Here is a 21,954-nt window from a genome sequence, read left to right as displayed (position 1 = left end):
CCAACTCGGCCCGGCCCGGCTGCAAGAAGTGGAGAGGAGATGAGAAGTGAATAAGATGTAAAAAGGATCCTGAGAGGCGTCTGCCAGCCTGTTGTGAGGAACGGCTGCAGATGCCAAGGTCAGTGAAGAAGGAGGGGGAGTAGTAATACGGCTTCTGGCCAAGATTCCTCTGCAACTCGTGGTGACGACCATGGTGGAGCAGGTTGTCCCCCTGCAGCCCATGGAGGTCCATGGAGGGGCAGAGATCCACCTGCAGCCTGTGGAGGACCCCACGCCGGAGCAGGTGGAGGCCTGAAGGAGGCTGTGGCCCGTGGAGGGCCCGCTGGGGCAGCTGTTCTAGAGGGACGGCACCCCGTGGAAGAGATGACCCACGCCGGAGCAGTTTCACAGAGGACTGTGGCCCGTGGGAGGGACCCCACGCTGGAGCAGAGGAGGAATGCGAGGAGTTCTTCCCCCGACGATGATACAGCGGCGTAAAACAACGCGTGATGAACTGACCGCGACCCCCATTCCCTTTTCCCCCCCCGTGCTGCTCGGGAGGGGAAGGTAGTAGAGATAATGTTAAGCCCGGGAAGAGGGAGGGGTGGGGGGAGGTTATCTTGTTCCCTGTCTCATTCTCCTGCTAATTTTAGAAATAAATGAATAGTTTTCCCCAAGCCGAGTCTGTTTTGCCCGTGACGGTAACTTTAAGGATTTCTCCCCGTCCTTATCTCAAACCTTGAGCCGTTTTCCTTATATCATCTCCCCCTGTTCTCTCGGAGGGTGGGGGGAGCGAGAGAGAGACTGCGTAGTCTGGTCCTGATCGGGGCTGAACTACGACACCTCTTCCAGCTCAAGAACCAGCACGGCGTCGAAGTGAGTCTGAGTTTTCACCACCTACCCAAACCCTTGTGAATCCTAACAGAGAGTACGTCAGGCAGAGCCGCGGGAGCCTCACCGGAGGCTCCGGCTTCTCCAGGTGCTCCTCCGGCAAATGCCACACCTCGCCAGAGAGCAGAGCGGCACTTCGGGCTGGTACCCGGATCCGGGGCGGTTATCACAGTTATCAGGTAACAGATAACATTATCCACAGGGACCAGGGAAGCGATGACAAAAGCACCCTGCATAACAAAACACGAGCAAAGCGCCAAAACGCTGTTTAGAACGAAGAACTGACAGGGAACAGAATGGTGCATTTGCTGTGCTAGCGACGCTTGTTTCACAACACCCGCTCAGCTCCCCACCAGTTGTGGACAAAAATGTGAGTGTTTAACCACAAAATAATCACTGTAATTATCTAATCTAGTCTCTTGCATGACCCTGTCTGTGGAACATTATGATGTGTGACTTACACACAGATTTGCATGATGAATTTCAGTGAAAATTTTAGAAAGATATTTGACTTGGATGAACAGATTTCAAGTAATGGAAAACTCTCTGTTCTGCTTAACTTCTCATGGTTAAATTGCTCTCAGTCTTAAAAAATGTGCACTCTGTTTCCATTTTGAACATGTCTAGCTTCAATTTCCAGCTATTAGAGCCTATTACATGTTTGTTTGACAGGTGAAGGACTCCTGCAGCATGCCTTCAGTGTTGCCGGTGTGCCTGGGGCTCCTCCGAGCCGTCCCTACCTCCCTCCAACACATATTTTGAGGCACGAGCACGAAACCCAGTACTTGATGGCTCCCAGTCCCTCGCCCCCGACACAGCCGCCTGCAAGGGGAGAAGGCCCGTCCACCAAACCCAGCGCAGCCAGCGCGTGGCCCGAGGTGCCGGCTGTTTTGGTGTCACAGCTCAGGACACGATGCAGACGCGGCACTCGGCTTGGCTGGAGCTGCTGTCCAAGCCCTCGCGCTTCCGCCTTGGTCCATCTCCGGACCAGGGAGAAAGGAAACCTCACGTTACTCCTCAACTGACGCATGCGGCAGGGACGGCAAACACTGAATAAAATGTCAGTGGCTTCCCAAAGACAGGAGAAGACTTGAGAAAACATTGCTTTGCGTGGGAATAAATAAATGCAGAAATAAATGGACTTACTCAGTTGCTCTTCTAGTGGGGGCCAGCGCCTGAAGGCTCTGGCAGCCAGGCGACAAACAGCCACTTAGTTAGGAGCAAATGAATTAGGTTGAAATTTTTCAAAAGCAGCTTTTGACATTTGAGGCTCCGCTGGCGTGATACACGATTTCCAGAGCACGCCTTGGTGCTGCCACCGCTTCCTTAAACCCACGCGTACCGTTATGACACCCTCTGAAATGAGAGGGCCTGATAATTAACAGGAACTCAATCAGAGGCAGGGAAGCCCACGTGTTTTGAGAGCCAGGAAAGCACACGACAACCACGCTGTCCGCCCCGCAGTTTTGAGTCCTGGGGAGATGGGTTAACGCCAGCTGTCCCCCGCTCCTTGCTCCCGGCGCCCACCCGCCCGAGCAAAGCCAGCCGAGCCCCAGGGCGCTTGCTCTGCTCACTGGGTTACCCTCTGGCTTTTTTAGCAAACTGGGAGAGTTCCCTGTGCAACTGGCCAGTCCCAGGAGCTGCCTGAGGCAAGGGCTGGGAGCGCAGGGCCAGGAGGAACCTGAGAGCTGGGAACTGGGCTCACGCTGTAACGTGAGGCAACAGCCTGAGCAGACACATTTCTGCCGCTCCAGGGGCAGGGATGGGGCACTGGCTCTTTCACCTAAATATCTGGAGCATCAATTAGTGACAGAAACGGAAAGATGATCGTCAGCATTTTTGAACTGCCGTGATAGATAATCCTCAGAAAAACGCAGAACCTCTTGGCCGAGTTCTTCATGTCTGTAAAAGGCAAAGTGCCTGCAGGCATCCAAGCTGGATCACCGTTTGGAGATGCAGGCGGGGGTCCGCCCCACGTGCAGGAGGGCATCTCGGCAGCTGATGGCGGCGAGGACGGGGGTCGGGGAACACGAGAACGGGAATGCGCAGGGGCCCGGTCGGGTGGGGAAGGGTCAGCAACACTTTATACCGTGCTAGCGCACAGCCCCTGGTTAAGCTTGGATGCCAGGCAATCTTCTCACTGCCCGTCAACGTGACAGCAGAGGAAACCGGAGCCCGATCCTGTTAGGGGAATCGTCTCTTCCACTGACACCAGTAAAACTGCATTTTGTGGTGCGGGAATTACAATCTATCAGTCACAATTAGGGCAAAAACTTTGTCAAGCAGGAAAGCGAGAGCCGCGGCCCGGCGCACTTACGCTTCTCGTTGGGCTGTGCCGTGTGGAAGAGCGTCAGCGGTCTCTCGCTGCAGGAGGGAGGCTTCGAGTCCGTGCTCTTCTTGCGAGATAACAGCAGCTGCGAGTTCGACAGCGGAGTCTCTGGCACCGTGTTAAATATCTGTTAAAAATAATAAACGAGTTGTTCTTCAGCACAGTCCTCTGAACAGAGCAGCTGCCTACCTGCCCGGTCTGCACCGCTCGGCGACCGCCCCGCAGAGCAGCGCCTGAGGAAGACACACACTCAACAAGGCAACGTTTTGGGTACAATTTCCTAAATTCCACATTCCCGCCCTGTCTGCGCTTCTTCTCTCTATTCTTCACCCAAGACACACGTTGCAACACGCAAAGAACCCCAAAATAAGCTGGCACTCCGCTGGGTTTTCGAGGGTACGTGGTGCCCCGGGAGGTGACGGTGAGTGCCCGGGCACGACAAACCAGCGCGTCCCCACGCACGCTCCCCCGCAGCGTGGCCCTCGGCACCCTCGCACCCACTGGTGCCCACCAGCTTGGGAAAGTCTTTGTGGCCTCCAGCCACAGCTGTCAGAAAACTGAGGAATCACATTTTTCTCAAGAGCATGGAATTTGAAAACTGCACGAACCTCGAGAGCAGCGGTTTCAGTTTGTTGTTGATATTTGGTAATTTATTGCTTCTTTTCTGCAACCCCAGGCTCAGTGTTGCCTCAAGACCAGCTCTCTCAAGGTCTCCCATCGCTGGAGTACCTCACACACCATCCTTCGGTGCCTTCCCCTGCTCTGCCTGGCCCCACCAGGCAGCCCCCCGGCGCTGCCCACATCGTATTTCAGAGGCAGCGCGCTGCCCTGCGTGGTGCCGGGGTGACTCCTGCGGAGCACGCAGCCACCACCGCCGGTCACCGGCAGAAAGCCGTCAAACACCGCCTGCCAGCTCGCGGGAGCAGCTGCCAGCAGTTAATTGGTTTGTTTCATGTAACAACAACAAAATCCTCACACACACACACAAACCCTCCGTGCTGATCTCTACAAATAAACAGTAAGGAGCCAAGGTCGGTGTCAGCCAAAAATTTTAATGTCACGAAGAGGCGGGTGCGAAGGGCAGCACTTAATGGCACTAACGAACCATTCCCAATGAATCAAACACCTCGCGGCTAACGACGTCGCTCCCCAACCTCTCCGTTTGCAGGGGCTCGCTGCCCGTGCCCCGGCCCAGCTCCCAAGCCCGCGGACGCGGCGAGGCGCAGGAAGCAGCGATGAATCCCTGCACAGAACTCCTGCGCGCGCGGCAGGCCCCGGCCCCGATCAAGTGAGCAGTTGGATCCGGCTGCGCGCAGCCGGGCACGCTGCGAAGCAGATGGCTGGATGACGGAGGCCTGCCGCAGCCCTTCCCGGGAAGCGCGGCTGAGCTCATTCACACGTTCCTCCCGGGCTGATGGATTAGCCGAGCGAGAAGCGGCCCAAGCCCCGCTTTCTGCATGTGGCACTGCTCATTTTCACCCTGCGCACGCCTGCCCGCGGCCGTTCCCGCCTCCAAAGTGGCTGTGTCCCAGGCTGCCCACGGGAGTTTGGGGGCCGGTTGCTCCCCAGCCTCCTGCACAGCTGCTGCATCCCGCTCCCAGCGCCCCACCAGCTCATCCCAGCACCCCTCCAGCCCATCCCAGCGCTCAGGCCGGTCGCAGGTCCCAGTCGGGAGGGCTATTCGTGGCGCACAGCTTACCCCGCTCAAACCCTGCACAGCTGCACATGCTTCAGGTGCCTGTCCCGGCTGCTGGAGCCGTGCCGTCAGCCCTTGGCTCTCCATGCTAAATACAGCTTCCCCGGGGCCAAAATCGTACCGGGGCACCCTGCCTGCCACGGGCTCCACTCCTCACACCGGAACAGCCACTGCCTGCTTTAACACGCTCTTGCTTCCAAATTGCTTTTCACTAGTAAATTCCACTTGGGAAATACAATGAAATAGGTAAATGAAGCAAGATAAAAGTATTGATTTATGAATTGCGTTTTATGCAATGATTTCCCACAGCACACCTGAAAATAAACTTCCAGGTTTTTGCTTCCTTATTTTTGGTCTTTAATAAGAGAAGAGATATATGCTCTTAAACTGTGAACGCTGCCTAAACCAGCCCCAGCTTATAAGGAGGTTGCATTTCTAAACACAGCTGGAACATCGTTATGAAATAATTTTACTGAAAAGCTTCATCATCTGACATCTTACACACTCCAACTTACCACAACCAACTTTGTACTTCAGGTGAAACACTCAATCAGCCCAAATTCCCACACTGCAGCCGGCCCGCGCTGCGCCCTTCCCGTCGCGGCTCCGACGTGCTCGCGCCTGCACGTCAGGCACTGACGCAACTGCCGCTGCGAGGGCTCGGTAAACATGCCTCCGGCTGTATTAGAGCCTTCTTCTACTAAGCCACAACCTCTTCCAGGAGCACCCTTTGCCCCTCGAGCTGCGAGGTCTTCAGCCACGAATCCCCTCCGTGCCCCAAGCCCGCTACGGCGTCTCCACCGAGCAAAGCCGCGGCGGGGGCGCAGGAGCACTGCGGGGCAGAGGCAGGGCTATTAAAAGCCGCTCTCTGCCACCTCTGAGCGGCACAAAGCACACCGGCTAAATTTAGCCGCTCACAATGGAGAAGAGTCGATTAGCAGCCACATTTTAAAAAGCACAACGTTGATTTTGGAGGTCTAAGGAGAGACCCCAAGAATTGTAGGATAAACAGCTCGCTGTAGAGGCGACTTTGCCGTTATCGCGTACTGGGAAACGGCACAGATCCCTTCAGCCGCAGAGGAAATCATCGCTGCTGGACCAAAACTTCCTACTCCAGCTCCCTCAGCTCCGACAGCGCTTGCACAGAACTCCCACTCTTCTTCACAGGAAAGTTTCTCAGGTTTGCTTCATTTTTTAATTTAACGAGAAGAGCCAAGACATGCTTCTCACAGCGCAAACCCGTGCTACAGCTCTCCCAGTCACAGAGGCCAATTAACGGGGAGAGAGAGACAGTTTAACAGCCAGAGTGGGAGAGGAGCAGCCAGGATTCATCAATCACACTTACAGCCGTACCATGCTCGCTCGGCTTGATAGAAGCTGCAATTTTGTGGCTCCACACCACCTTCTCCCCTGTCAGCAAAACGGCACAGACCCAGCAGCGCCTCATCTCAGATGGTCGTTAAAAGGCTTTTTTTTAATGCCTCTCCCACCTCTGGATGAAGCACATCCAGGTGCTGCTACATCCTTCATCCTGCACCTCTTCCAGAGGGACCGGCCTGCGGCCCCATCACCGGCGCTGAGGAGCAGGGACGGTGCCCCCTCCCTCAGAGCCCTCCTCCCCTCCCTGCACTGGAGGATCTCGTTCTGCCTGGCACTAATTACCCCATTATGCTCACTTCATTACAAGGAAGGTGACGTTCAAAACATCGGTGGTACAAAGTCTTACATGAGGACGGGCTAAAACCACTGCCGACAGCATCACGAAGCATTTCAGCTAATTACAGACAGAATAAAACGAGGATGAGGTGCTGAGGGCTTTGACTTCAGAATAAGCCCTTACCCTTCGCTGCGGCTACTCGGGGTCTGTGCATGCCCTGCATAGGCTAGGCTCCTGTTTCTCAGCAGTACCGGCTGTGCTGACATCTCGCCTGGCCAGTCTTTTGTCCGGAGGGAGCATCATCAAGACAGTAAATCGATCTCTTAATGTGGTAACACTCCAGAACAATGGCCTTTTCCAGAGAGCTATAAAAATTCAAGCTTTGGGAAAGAACATGGACGGACATCTGCAACTGTCAGATGTCGCAGTATCTCTATATTACTTTTGGCTAAGGTTTAATTTATAAATCAGAAATATGATGTTAAATGGCGACCACCTGAGTAACCAGGCATACAACACAGCATCCTTTTTTTTTTTTTTTTTTTGCACAGGATGCACTCTTGGTTTGCCTGTCATGGCAACACCCAAAGCCAAGGAGAAAAATCATTTTATCCATTTAATTATATATAATCAGGATATATTTTATAACACAGTACTTTGATGTATTGTATTTGCAAACACGCAGAAAAGGCTGAGGGTCGCTAACGGATAAATCTTGTTAAGCAGCAATTTGACATTTTGTTGGTGCCTTGGGTAGCGCTGGGCAGCTGCTCCTGCCTGATTTTTCCAGGGTTTGCTGCACTTTGCTGAACATCTGGCAGGCAAACAGAGCCATCGCCCCCTCCTCCTCAAGCCCCCATCCTCCCCTCCTCCCAACACTATTCTGCTTTTCCAGAGACCTGCTGTCCAAACAGCCCACGGGAGATCACCCACAGCACCGTTCCCACTGGCAGCTGCAATCACAGAGACAAATGCAAGCGCTGCGACACCCCGACGCACAGAGACCTGCTCGAGGAGAACACCTCTGGGGAGCTTTCAGAACCACCTCAGAGTTCATTGCTGCGAGTATAACAAGCAATTTGGATCGGAGACCTGGAAATCTTAAATCTCCAGAAACGACGTAACTTTTGGATTACACACAGGGCTTAATGGTCTGTGTCGGACGTTCTGGCAACAAAGAGCAAACGATAATTTACAAGTCATTCCGGGAACCTTCAGAAAGTCCCCGCTTTGCTGACTGCGGTTCCAAACCGCACACGGCTCCGGAGGCGCGTCGGGAGCACCGCGCGTGCAGAGCACACGTGAACCCGGAGGCACCGCAGGTTCATGCTAATCGGTGAAGACACCGGACAACTGGCTGCTGAATGCTGCAGCATCCTTCTCTGGTACTTTTATGGCTTTGGGACGAATGTTCTTCCCCAGGGATGATCCCAGGTGGAAGAGGAGCCAGAGCGCAGGGGGGGTGACTGCAGAGGCAAGCAGGCGAGCAGGGAGCGCGGAGTAAGCCCTGACGCCCTCTCCACCGCCAGGCAGGCAGACGAGCCTGCTGAAGCGACCGCGTAAACAACTGCCAGCCGTTATTCAGACCAGGAGACATCATCACCAAGCCCGCTTTGGGTTTTTTTGGTTACACAATGACAACAGTAATTTTGATGGGAGAGGCATTCCACTTACCTGGGGGAAATATAATGTAATGCCAGACAGTCGCTGATTGCCAGGAACATCCACATCAATTACATTTTCCCCGCGAATGTACTTAATTGTGAACAGCGCCTGAGCCGCCGGGGTAAAACAATATACGGCACCAGCAGCACGGCGCAGGCCGCTCGCATATTGCTAATTACCTACGGCAGCTCCTGCGGGGAGCCCTCAACGAGCTCCAATCAATTCCAATTAAGAAATACACTGAAAGGAAACAGTGCTAACGCAGGAGCTAGCCCGGCACTAACACTGCGTGTAAGCGATTTTCCTCTCCCAGAGTTACCGCTTCCTCTCTCCCTCCTTTCCAGCATCTTTTCCCAAGAGCCCTGGAGAAAGGGAGACAGGGGCTCACAGGCGTTTCGCTCACGGCATCCTTGTGCGAAGCAGCAGCCGCAGGCGGCCCCGGCCCCATGAGCCCTGCGCAGGCAGCTTAACGTCCTGCCACTCCGACCCTCGCTGCACCCGAGAGCCCCGGGCACACGGACACCGTGCCGCAGGTTCGCCCGCCTGCAGAATTAACTGGCTCCAAACATATGCAACCGGCTTGCAGATTCACCCTTCTGCTGGTGTCGTAAATTATTTCTGAGGGGGGGAACCATCAAAGGGCTGGGACACCCGGGGTAGGAGCTGTAATTTGGCTGGTGAGCTGAGACCAGCCCTGCAGCCCACCCAGACGCGACCGCTGCGGAAATCTGTCACAGATTCCTCCACAGACATCTGCTGATGGAGGCACAACAGGAGACTGGCACAACAAGAGACTCGGTTCAGGCAGAGAAAGTCAATGTCTACAGGCGTGTTTCTGTAAGCGCCCATGAGGGAAGGGCTCCATGAAGCGCCGCGAGGGGAAGGCAGATAAAACACACTCGTAGCGACGCCGCGCTGTTCCTGACGCTGGCGGCACAGAGCCAAGGAGCTCACGGGCACCATGGAGAGGTGGTGACTGGCTGCCCGTACCCACACGCAGATGCCAGCAAAGGCTGACACCAGGTTTGGAGCTGGTTCCTGCCCACAGGACCAGGGCTGGGGGGGCTTCGCCCATGAGCGCAGGTCCGTCACTGCTGCTCGCACGCCCTCTGCACAGCAATTAAGCCATCACCGCCACTCCACTTCATGTGGAGGAGAAGAAAATAGCTCCTCCATCGTACATAAATACCAGGGCCTTTGTGTGCCCATGGAAGCAGTTTTTCCACACACACCATCTCCCATCCCCGCTGGCTGCACGGTTGATGCCCCTTTGCAGCCCCACGCAGCTGTGCCCCAGGACCGCTGCCAGCACCGCGCGTACCAGAGGCTCAGCCTCGCTCCTTAACCCGCAGGAAAACCCTTTCTGCTCAGGACCCCCCGAGCAAAGCCCCGCGCCGCAGCCACGATGCCGCCCTGCCACGGCGGCCTTGGCTGGGGGCAGCCTGCCTCTCCTTTCTTCGCAGCCTGAATGCACAAATTAGTTATTTCAGTCCAACCAAAACCAGACGAACAAAAGATCGTAAACAGGGAACTGTTTGAATTCAGAAGAAAATGAGATTTTTTTAGCGCTGCCGTTTGCACGCAGCCACCCCACGCGGCTGGCCGGGAGGGACAGCCAGCGCCCCGGCCCCACCGAGCCGCCTCCGCGCGGGAACATCCTTCTGGCCAGCAAACAAAAGTGCATCATGATCTAGGAGGTCAACATTGTAGATGAAGTCAGTACTTGAATAAGCTCAGATTTAGTCAGAAAAGCAGGAGAGTCAGGCTAGGTGCGCACCTCACACGAGCTTCTTTTCTCCCTTGAAACGAAGGACAAATTCCCGTTAAACAACGGGAAGGGGAAAGAAAAGGGGATTTCTGCAATGGAGACACAGACACGCCAACTCACTCCAACATGACCATGAAAGAGGCTGGTTACCAGCAGCGCTGCTTACGCAACTACAGCCCGAGAACTGTCAGCTCTGGAGCCTCCAAACCATATCCTGCATCGTGTCCATCGCTGGTAGGAACCCCGGGAGGCACCAGCCGCTGCCCTCCCCAGAACAACCCCACCGTCCACAGCAAAGCCGCCCCCACCAGTGCCGCTGCCCATCGGGAGCGAGGGCGGCCCTGGGAGAGGGGGCTGCAGCTTGTGAAGAGAGAGACGCTCATTTCCATAAATTAATTGCACTGAAAGAAGCAAGTGAAGCCATTACCTTCTCATGGTTTTCTATTAAAATTTCAATCACGATGTTCTGAAACTTGATGTCCATAATGGCAGCAACTGTTTCCTCCTGAGGTCGAAGCAGTGTTGGCCCAAACACCACACCCAGATTAGCAACAGTCATCAGGTTCTGCTTGTGATTATTTGCAACTCTGGAAAAAAAAAAAGAAAAAAAAGTAGGTGATAGAACTAATCCGCACGGAAGCCACCGCTACGCCTCACGGCTGGCACAAAGGTTGCGATGCTGTGTACATTTTTCACACTCCTGGTGAGCTCCTTGGAGGGCCAGCCATGTGGAAAAGTACAAATTTAACTATTGTGCTACTGGAGACCTTCCCGCCGTGGTGGACTGACTAATCCCACAAAACCCCACCGCTGCGCTGGCCACCGCGTCTCATGTTGCAAACCACTCCCAGGAAAACATCTTGAATCATTAATGCTTAAAACTCTTCTAAAAACAAATTGTTGGACCTCTGACACGCGCTGCTCTCCAACCGAATGAGTGACCTAATATGTTCCAAAACCCCATTCCTTCTCACCCAGTTAAGCTCTTGCCTGCTCTGGAGGTCAGCCCCGTCCAGCCCAACCAGAGCAGGCTGGAAGGAGAAGACGGGGCTTTGCCCCCGGACCCAGCTGCACACACGCGCGCCCTTCTCCGTCCCGCTGAGGGATTCGCCCAACACAGACACCCGCTCTCCCCGGGACCCACCGATGCTCCAGCCCTCCTCCCTGTCGCCTCCATCTATTTTTACGTTCTCAAGTGTTGCAGCCCAGAGGGGCAGACCAGTGAAACAGCTGGCACCGAGGACCTGGCGCTAACACGAGCCTGGGGGGTTACTGTGGCGTAGCTCCGGTCTGGAGCTCCGGTCCGGTGCAAGGCAGCAGCAGCCGGCCAGGGTCACGTCCACTGCCCCGGCTCTGCTCCAGAGAGCCCCGCTGCCGTGCACCGAGGGCACGCTGCCATGCGGGACACGGCCCGGAGGTCCCCGGGCCGGGTCCAACTGTGAGAGCCGGGGGACGCGGGCGCTCGGCTGCTCCGTGGCACATGCCTGGTTGAGGCACGGACTAACGTGGCCGGGTACCGCGGGCTCCGGCTGAGTCACGTGCAGCAGTCACACAACGACACGCGCACGGGTGACACAACGAGGACCTACGGTGGAAGCCCTACAGCCCCGTCTCCGCCACTCTTTGTTGTGGTTTTCTCCTGACCTCTTCAACCAGGAAACTAGATGACTTCAGGCAGCGCAATCACAGTTTCAGCCTCAGGGGTTTTTAATTGGCTTTTCCCTTTACTCTTTCCTTTTCCCTGGACAAACGCACCAGGCTAGCACAAAGTGAGCCCGAGGCTCACATCTCGCTGGATTGTCCCAGAATTTAGTGCTGTGAGCTTTTCTTGCTGTCTCAGGGCCAAGACACGACAGCGCTCATTTGCGTGCGTGCTTAGCTTATTTCAGCGCACTGTAAGCTAGGGCTGGCTTAAAAGAGAAGATGCTGCCCATCCTTTTTCATCCAAATCTCGCTTGATCCAGCAAAGGACTGTTCCTCATCATACACGGCTCCTCAGGCAGCAGAAGAGGACCTCCTCACTGAGGGATGCGCAGGGGCTCAGGGCTGCTGGCTTAGCTCCCCAGCAATGGCAACTTCAGCTCTGTTTTCCATCCGGGCGATGAGTTTTGTCTGTGGTGCGTGCTATGTCCCTGAAGAATACACAGAGCCCTCACCTCCACCAAGGCTGGGCTTGGGTTTCAAGGGTGCAGAGGTCCTGGCAAAAGTCCCTTGGGAGCTCTGTGGGACTTTCCTTTTACCCGTAACTTCCCCCTCTGTCAGGAAGCTCTGAATATTTTATCACAAGTGTCCGAGAAGTCTCCCGTGTCAGTAAACCGCAGTGCTGCGGGAGACGCCTACCCCAGAGCACGGCTCCAGATACAGAGATGATAACCTGAGGGGGACCTGAGGAGGAAGAGCCCGCGCCGGCAGCGAGGCGAGGCGATGTGCTGTCCCACGAACAGCTGCCACCCCCGCTCTCCCCATCACCATCACCCAGCCCAGCCAGCCCCGTCCCCAGGCGGGCGCAGAGCCTCTCTCCATCCTCACCAACAGCAGGCCAAGCTGCTCACAGCGACGCCGGCACAACCTGCCCCGACCGACGGAGCTGGCAGCGTGGAAGCAAACTTTCCTTAGCGAGCCACAACCTCGCGGAGCCGAGAGAAAGCAGAAGTCACCCAACAGGAAACAAATTCTGACTTCGGAAACTTGCTTACTCCCAGGAGAAAACATCCTCCTTACGCAGGGATTCCAGCCTTTCCCCCACCCCGAGCCACCTCCTTACCGAGACATTTACAAATGCCAGTGACGTTTTTACGTCGCAACAACACTTGTGTTTCAGACACACGGTCACAGGCTCCCGCTTGGACTGTGAAAAACGCATCTGTAATTCAAATAGTTCTGAAAAGTACTAATAAAATAATAATTCTAATGATCTTCTGTGGTTGGTAAAACAATGTTCATTTATAAAAAAACAACTGAATTGATCTCAGTCTTACAAAATTAGGTCCCTCCATTTCTCATTACCGTTACCATGTAATGCATCACTAACAAATTGCACTGCCGGTGACTCATTACGGCCAGGCAGCTGTGCGCGGCCCTGTTCATTATTTCGGATTAAACTATTAACGGCTTCCCAGCCAGGCCACGGTCCTGCAGCACCGGCTGCAGACCCGGCTCAGCCCTTTGCCGGAGGAACGCCCGCGCGCCTGGACACCAGCGCCGGCCGTCGCCTCCGTCCCGCAGCCGGCGCCGCGCTCCTCTTCACCGCGTTTGCTTTGTGTTTGTCAGCTGCAGGAGCTGTTTTGCAACCGCACAGGTCTGGCGGCACGGGAACTGCTGCCCCACGGGTGCTTTTCCAGCAGCAGCCTTCACAGCCCTCCGCTACCAAAGCTCTGCTACAAACCGTGATTCACCTTTCACAGCCTCCGACTTCCCCATCCATTATCCACACGACAATTTGTGACAAATTACGCCTCTTCATCGTCCTTTGTACTAGAAAATAATGTCGCAGTTCCCAAAGATGGGCTGTTCCCAGCCCAAAGCACAATTAACGTTGGTGCCTGTCGGCAGGCACCGTTCCTGAGCTGCCCTCCAGAAGGTTCCCAAGCACTTGCTGTATTTTCCTTTTAACCTGTTGTTTCCTTCTGGCCCCTGATGCGCTCTGAAAGCAAATGCACTACTATTAATTTAGCTGGGCCCTTTTTCAGTTCTCTCCCCACCCACGCTTTGCAGAAGCCCCTTCCAGCACAAGCAGGAGGTGGGATGCACAACTAATGGCGAAACGCGCAGAGCAACCCCTGACCTCCTGCTTGGTGCTTGCGACGTGCTGGGCTGTCGCTGGCTCTGCGCTCTTCCTCCTCCTCACAGCACACGCCAGCTCCCGCGCATCTCCAGGACCAGCCTGGCGCGAGCGCGGAGCCCCTTGGCCTGGGGAATGGCTGCACTCCCAGCGAGCAGCCCCGCAAAGGGACGTTGCTCCCTGGAGACCTGACCCACGCGGGGTGGGTGCCCAGCTGGGGCAGGTCCTGCTCCCAGGGCGTCCACGGACGTTGGCACACTTGACATTCACTTTCAGAAAAAGGAAGGAGAAGGGCAGCGGAGTAAATCCATGTTGTGTGTTAAATTAGATTATGCCCGGGTTGCCTGGATACTATATAATCACCGCCATGACCAAACATAATTTAATACAGGGTAATTGGTAGTCAAGCTTCAGTGCAGAGAAAACATACAGGAACAGTAAATATCTCTGTGTTGCACTGGCTTGTGATCAGCATCATCTGACAGAGGAGAAACGCTGCGGAGCCGTGCTGCAGGCTGGGAAATGCTGCGCTGGCCCTCTGCTACTTCACAGATGCTAATGATTTCAGTTTCTCCAGCCTGGTCAACAGCTCGTATTTATTTTCATGGAAATCCCATTAAAGAACTCATTTGCCTCTCCAACGCCTACAGAGAAACCTGTGTTGTGGGAGCTGGGGTGCAGCCCATGGGAACTGCCCACTCCTCCCAGTAACGTGGCCGAGACCTAGCACCAGCCCAGTGCTGGGGCTGAGCCACAGCCAAACGCCACGCACAGAGCCCAGGGCCACCAAAAACGTACCAACTCGGGACTCCTGGCTGTGAACTGGCACCGGTGGGATTACCAAACACTGGTGGGCAGGGTCCCACTGGGACCTCACCCAGCTGCCCCAGCACGGGGCACAGCAACCGCACAGCTCCATGGGCAGCAACGTCCTCGCCACGGGATGGCACCTGGGCACCCGGCTCCGCTCCCCACAGAACTCCTGTGTCCTGTGCTGGAATCACTCCGTGTAGGTGTTTTGTATATAAAATACACACACATAAGCCTAAGCCAGAGCACTGCTATTATTTCGATACCTTCCCTGATCCAGAGAAAAATCTCTGAGAAAACAAACATCTGAAAGGGAGCGAAGACAAAGTCTGGAGTGTTTCTACTTCCATGCCTGGGATGAACCTTTGAAAACAAAGTGCTTGTTACGGCGGGCCTCACAGGGCCTTATAGATGGAAAATAACACATCTAACTCATATCGCTAAGGTACAAACACTCTTCACGTCTGCCGCCGCCATCAGAGCTTCTGCTCACCGTGAAAAGCCAAGCGTGCAGAGGGCTAGCCATCCCCAAAATTGCCGAGGCTGCTCCGGGCAGCCTGTCACAAACCAAACCCCTGCATATGACCCCGGAGACGAACGAGGGACCAAAGGCACGGAGAGCGCAGGCAGCACGCTGGGCATCACGGACCCATCACGCGCTGGAGGTGGGCGAGCCGCGCCCTGAGCTGCGCTAACCCACGCGGCAAAGCCCGACCCAGGCAGCTGCCGCGTTCCCACCAAAAACTGTGTCCGGGGGAGAACAGCGCCCAGCTCGGGGCCGGGCTTGGCAGGGCTGCCGGGGCTCTCGGTCAGCGGCTGCATTCCAGCGAAACCCCGCAGTCAGTGTCCCCACTGCCCCCCGTTCCCACCCACTAAATCTGGATGGCACACGCTGCCGGGCAGGGAGGAGGCCGCTGCGGTGCGCACAATTGGTGGTGTTGATTGGGTAAAATCTAATGAGTTCTGGGAAACGTTCCTGGGTGCATTCAAGTCATCCCTGTGCATTATTAAGCTTAATTGGGCTGCAGCTGATGAGTGCGTAGGTGGAGAGCGGGGCGAGGGCCGGGCTGGCCACCACGTCGGCCTCCCGCCGCTCGGCTTCGCCCTGCTCCGAGGGGCGGGAGGAACTGTGCCCCCTGGGGACTGCTGGCTCCTCGCTCAAAGCCACCATGGGTTACCTCAGTTCCCCGCCTCGGGAACACCGTCCGACAGCCGGGAGCGCAGCAGGCGTTTCATTGCGGGCGCACTGTAAGAGGCTGCGCTGCAACACAGAGCTGGTGAGGCCCGTCTGCGCACGGCCGCATCCCTGTGCTCGCAAGGAAGGCGCGGCGGCGCTGGCATCTGTGCCCCTCCTGGCACCCAAAACCAGAGAGGCCCAATACCGAGTTCTGTCAAAAGTAAACTTGGGTCAGGAAAGAAGCAGCTCAAGTTTTAAAATAAGACTAATAACAATAATAATGAAAATGTTTCAAGTTACTAAAAGTAGATTTTTTAAAAATCAAAGCTGCTCCCCTGTGATAGCAGAAACAGAGGAGACTGGAAATAGAAATTCTTCACCAAGTGCCCTTGTGAACACCACCACCACCCATCGCTCACAGTAAGAGAACAAAAAAGGCAGTGGCACGTTAAAAAGAAATTGCACCCGCAGCACTAACCACTGGTGCCCAGGTAGTTAACTGGTCAATCATCCATTTGGACAATCATTCCTCAAAGGCACGTGTGCACAGAGGAAGCGACGGGGAGATGAATCTGCAGAGGCCTGCGGCAGCCAGCCGCGCAAGCGAGGAGGGGGAGCAGGACCAGCTCCGCTTCGTCTCCCGAGCTGGGCACACACACATGGAAACGACGCTCTTCCAGACTGCCGAACCGGAATTCGTCCTGCGGTGTCTATCAAGGCTCCGGACAGGCCACTGCTCTTCCGGGCTGCTCCTGGACGAGGGGAGCTCTGCAAGGGCCAGAGGAGCCCGCAGTGGCAGGAGGACGAGCTTGCCGGGCTCGCTCAGCGCCCCACGGTCACCGTGTGTTCTCAGGAACAGGGACGGGAGCACGGGCAAAACCCCACTGCACACCAGCCCGGCCTTCCGCGGGCCGCAGAGCCTCCCAGCATCGCAACTGCCACCGCACCGCCGTGCGAGAGGGGAGCGGGGCGAGCCAGCGCTGAGGAATGCGGGCGGAGGCCAGCGGATCCAAAAGGAGGACAGATCACCAGGGAAATACAAAACCGCCCAGCGAAGACAAGGAAAAAACTTTCTGAACGCAGCTGACAACAGCTTCAGATGAAACGTTGAGAATTAAAGGGGTTTTCAGCAAGCAGGCACAGCGCGCTCGGGTTTCCCTGCTCAGCTGGGACCGAAGATGCGCCTGCGCTGTCTCTGGGCGGGCTGACCTGCTCCAACAAGACTCTCTTCTTCTCCCGGGTGAATCTGGCCACAGCTGGATGCTTGGGTTCACTCCCAGGGAAGAAAAAAAAAAAAAAAAAGCAGTCACATCAGACTGAACAGATGCAGAGGCCAAATGTGAAGTTCAGTATTGGTAAAGCCTCATCAGTGTGAATTCCTGACGCGCTGTGACTTGCAAGGAAAGCACACAGGGTGCTGCAACGCTCCCGATTCAGGCCTTCCTGACCGAGTCGCCTCTGTTTCCAACGGCAGCATCCCTGGCTTTGGGAAGCTGAGCTGGACGGCAGATCTCAGGGGGACTCCGAACCCGCTCGCCAACCCAGGGCTGTGGCACGGGGCTGGCGCGTTCCTCACCGCCCGCACGGCGCCGGCAGCGCCGCAGGATTCCACTGACGCCCTGGTGAAAGCTGTGGGCACAGCCACGAGTTGATGTTAAAATGTCGCTGCAGTTTCCACCCCGAGAAATGCAGCCAGCCAAAGGGGACCTCACCCTCAAACGTCCCCTGGGGACGGAGCTGGAATGGGGCTGCCAGGGCCGCCAACGCTGTCTGAGCCAAGCGATGCCCTGTTTGAGACCCGCACCCCTCCGGCACGCTGGGCACCGTGCAGGAGCTACCCAGCTCCCAGCGCCACGCCAGCCCGCTTCACATTCACAGCACACAACCCAGGGGCAACACCAGGCAAACGCAGCTTCCACACCCCACACCCTGAACCCCCTGCGCTCCTTCCCTTAATTTTGGCTGTATGTGTTCAAGCACAGCACTGCCACACTTAATTACCTCTTGACAACAGTGACAGCTATGGGACTCCTCAGCGACGGCGGCCCGTGCTGCAGCGGGGTTTGGCCAGCTCCGGGCCGTCCCAGGCACCCATCCCGGTGCCCCCAGCAAAGCCCCGCTGCACAGGCGGGTTTTCCACCAAAACCAGAAATTGCCAATGCTTGCACACTGCAATAAGGAAACCCGCACAGCCAGCGGGGCAATAAAAGCCTGAAAGAGCAGGTAGACCTTAACAAGAAATCCTCTGAAGGATCCGCCGCAATGGAAGGCAACGTGCTGAAGCCTACCTGAGAGACGGGAAACAGCCGAGGGAAACAGCCTTCCAGCAAGCCTCCCGGCAAGAACCGGCACCGGTCTCAGCAAATGCAGCTCCCAGTGCTCTCCAGCCCGACGGGGGCCGTCCCTGCAGGGAACCTCGGGACACGGTGCACGGCCGAGGGCCAGGTCGCAGAAGGTCCCCTCGTGCACGTGCATCAGCCACAGGGAAGAGTAACAAAGCAGGTTTTTTTGACTTTTTTTCTCCCGCCTTAGAGGTGTTTTGGAGCGCATTTGCTTCACAAATGCAAGATTAGTGCCCTTCCCTCCAAAACACTGAATTCCTAAAAAAATTGCTTAAATAGAAAGAAATGGAATACAGAAATAGCCAGCTTTGTAGAATAAATTAAAGTCACAGTTAAGAGCAGCAGGTTAAACGCTTGTCCCATCTTTGCCAGTGGAACAAGGTTTTGCCCAACAATTGGCAAAACAATCCCCTCCGATTTTGTGCGCCCTGTCACAGACGTGTGGGCAGACCTGCTCACCCCACGATGCCCTTCCTGCTCTTCACGCCAGTTTGACTTTGTAACTGTCAAACTGCAACAGCCTTCCACAGAACTACACGGGAGGAGTACAGTAACTATTTAATTCAATAAAATAACAGGGTGCTAATCCCCAGTCTCCGCCCCGCACTCCTCTGGCTGCGCCTTCCACACCCAACAGCAGAAGATGGCTTTAGAAGTACACGCTTCTAAGTTCAAACGCGTTACAAAAAGGCAGGACCTCGACCAGACACGCGGTGCACTCACTGCAGGCGGGCAGAGGAGATGGGTCCAGGTTGGGCCGGGGATCACTCCCAGCATCCCGGGAAAAAAAAACGCAGCTCAAAACCATTTTGGCACTGGTGACTTCTATTCTCCTTAGAATCATAGAATGGTTAGAGTTGGAAGGGACCTTCAAAAGTCATCTAGTCCAACCCCCCTGCAAGGAGCAGGGACATCTCCAACCGGATCAGGTTGCTCAGAGCCTCATCCAGCCTGGCCTTGAACGTTTCCAGGGATGGGGCATCCACCACCTCTCTTGGCAACCTGTTCCAGTGTTCTATAACTCGCATTGTAAAAAATTTTTTCCTAATTTCCAATCTAAATCTACCCCCCTCTATTTTAAAACCATTACTCCTTGTCTTATTGCAACAGGCCCTACTAAACAGCCTTTCCCCATCTTTCCTGTAGCCCCCTTGAGGTACTGGAAGACCGCTATCGGGTCTCCCCAGAGCCTCCTCTTCTCCAGGCTGAACAGCCCCAACTCTCTCAGCCTGGCCTCATAAGAGAGGTGCTCCAGCCCTTTTATCATCTTCGTGGCCTCCTCTGGACCTTCTCCAACTGGTCCATGTCCTTCTTGTGTTGGGGGCTCCAGAACTGGACACAGGACTCCAGGTGGGGTCTCACCAGGGCAGAGTAGAGGGGGAGAATCACCTCCCTCGACCTGCTGGCCACGCTCCTCTTGATGCAGCCCAGGATGCGGTTGGCCTTCTGGGCCGCGAGGGCGCATTGCCGGCTCATGTTGAGCTTCTCATCCATCCTTCTTATCCATCCTTCCTTCTGCTGAAAAAAGATTGGACTAAAATCTGTGTAATTGAGTTTGATGCAGTAGTGGGCCTGCTCAGCATAAACAGCAGTCTGGAGCGGCTCTCATTAAAACGCTGGCGTCCTGCTCGTCTGCAGAGGAGACCCCACCGGGGACAGACGCCAGCTATTTATCGGAAATCTTTCACTCGCTCTAGATTCAATCTGTTTCTGTGCATCGTTTCAGTTTCACTGCGATAAAACAATTAAAAAGACTCCAGATAATTACGTGCTATCGACAACCCCTGTCCAACACCACAAAACTCAAACGCAAGCCCAGGAGAATTCAGGCTTGAGCAAGCAACGCGGAATGCCTGGTGCTCCTCCCGGGGATCCCGGTCTGGTTGAGAGATGCTCGAGCACAGCAAATCCAGCACCTGCCGCACTCCGTGCTACCAAAGGAGCGGTCTCGCCAGCGCCGGTGAGGCGAGCTTTAGCCTAATTGAAGACACCCGTTACCGTATCTAGAGAGACGGCTCCCAGGCGTGTTGGAGACACAGGAGTTGCAAGGAACCTGATAAGAGAGATGCTGCGGCCTCTGAAGTGCGCTGCTCTCCAGCTAAAAACCAGGAAGCCGCCAGAAAATATCAGGGCCTTTTGGAGACGCGTGGAAGAAAAAGCTACCAGAAAACGCAAACAGCTAATCTATTGACAATCGAGGCTGAGGAGGTTATAAGTTCATGTGCAGAAGTAGAACAAAACCTTTTGCTAATTTACACATTACAGGAAGCCAAGCCCAAAAAACACAGCAAACACCTACAGGTTTTTTGTACTTTTTTTTTTTTTTTTAATTCTGCAGAATCTTATATTAAAAACAAAACCAGAAGCAAGAGGGAGGCAGAGCTGGTGAGGGGGAGAGCAGGCACCCAGCCTCGTGCTTTGTACGGTGCGCCCAGCGTTCCCAGGGAGCCGCACGCCCACCACCACCATCCCCCGGCCCCTACCTGCTCAGCCCACGGTGGTCTCTGCTCTGCAGAGGGCATTACCAGTTCCCCGAATAAAACACACGGAAGGCGTGCGAACGGTCCATAAGGAGCCACCGCATCACGCCGGAGCTGCCTCCTGCAGACCGGCTCCAGGGGTGGGAAAGGATCCCCCTCACTGTGAGTTCTGAGCAGAGAAAATAACAGGAAAACAAGGGAACGCGCTCGCGGGGTCGTCGTTAGCCCAGCTGCTCACTGCAAACGCAGCTCAGGACCGCGCTCGCTGTGCTGCTGCTGCCAATCTGCTGTAATGTGCCCCAGACTCGAGGGGAGGAAGGAGCCGATTGACCGGCGCGTTATCAATAATCAAGCGAATTACTTAGTGGGAGCAGAGGGAAAATGGACACAGGCCATTTGCAAACAGAATGAGACCATCCAGGAGACTGTGGTGGCGACCGGCAAGGCCTGGGTGCCCATTGCCGTGTTCCCACGCTGCGGGATCTGACCGCGTGCGGGATTTCTGCGGGGAGGTAGGAGAAGGCACAGGGCAGGCTCCCTCCTCTCTGCAAAGCTGCCTGGTTGAAAAAACTAACCGTAATAAACTGTGTTAAAGGAAAACTATCTTCAGGAGCATAGCACAAAGGCTCAGACACCAAGGGAGGTGTGACGGCAGAGACACGCGATTGCATCGCTGCACGGAAGGCATGTGAGCGCGGGGGAGCCCGGCAGCAGCGCAGCCCGGGCCCGCAGGCCCTCCATGCCTGCGCAGAGCTCCAGGTGGTTCCAGTTAAAGGCTGCGATTCCACCAGCCAGGCAGCACAGACGCGCCAAGATCTCAAACGAATCTGCAGGGCAATCTCTCATCCGCCGCGTTAAAAATACCCCAGAACCTGCACAGCGCCCCGTCCGATGGAGGAGGCGGACTCGGAGCACGTCACGCTGCCCTCCTGGAGCCGGGAGCGAGGATGGGTCCCCGGCTCCTTCCCCTTCTCCCGTCCTCCCAGGCTGCTCCTTCCAGCCCCTTCTCCCGCCGTCGGCAGGGAGCCCGCTGCTCCGCTGCTGGCTGGGCCGGCTTTCCCACGCAGGAACAGAAAAACAAACAGACAACTGGCCACGCTTGCTGGTCATGTCAGAGCGTTAAACAAAAGGGATTTTTATTGATCTGAGCGGGCCTGGCTCCAATCAGGAACAGGATGATCTAAAATAGTTGTTTAGAACCGTATTTTCTAAACCAAGGATTTTGTTGGTTTGTCGGCGTTTTTTTCCTTGATTTTTTTCCTAGCATGATCAGCCTAAACCTTCCTTCTCCCCGAGTCTGCACGCCGACTCACACCTTCTGCCCTGCGCGCCTGGGGTGGGCACAGGCCACCCCACACACAGCGGGACCCACACGGACA

At 55.5% G+C, this 21,954-nt stretch overlaps 1 protein-coding gene across 6 annotated transcripts in view; it reads right to left on the bottom strand.

Moving 5' to 3' along the window:
- Positions 1–21,954, bottom strand: part of ARHGAP26 (Rho GTPase activating protein 26) — a 134,826-nt gene that overhangs the window by 34,632 nt on the left and 78,240 nt on the right. For all 6 annotated transcript variants that reach the window (XR_015260157.1, XM_086759229.1, XM_086759231.1 and 3 more), the window contains exons 18-19: positions 10,413–10,572; positions 3,188–3,326 (exon numbers count right to left, since the gene is read on the bottom strand). Coding sequence is in view for 5 of the 6 variants with exons in the window: in XM_086759229.1 (XP_086615355.1) it covers positions 3,188–3,326; positions 10,413–10,572 (299 nt within the window). In the remaining variant the exon portion in view is untranslated. The remainder of the gene's footprint in view (positions 1–3,187; positions 3,327–10,412; positions 10,573–21,954) is intronic.

Source organism: Chlamydotis macqueenii, chromosome 14, assembly GCF_036417535.1.
Source record: "Chlamydotis macqueenii isolate bChlMac1 chromosome 14, bChlMac1.mat, whole genome shotgun sequence".
In the NCBI taxonomy this organism is placed as follows: domain Eukaryota; kingdom Metazoa; phylum Chordata; class Aves; order Otidiformes; family Otididae; genus Chlamydotis; species Chlamydotis macqueenii.
Note: the sequence above shows the minus strand (reverse complement) of the source record. Positions and strands in the feature narration are given on the sequence as shown.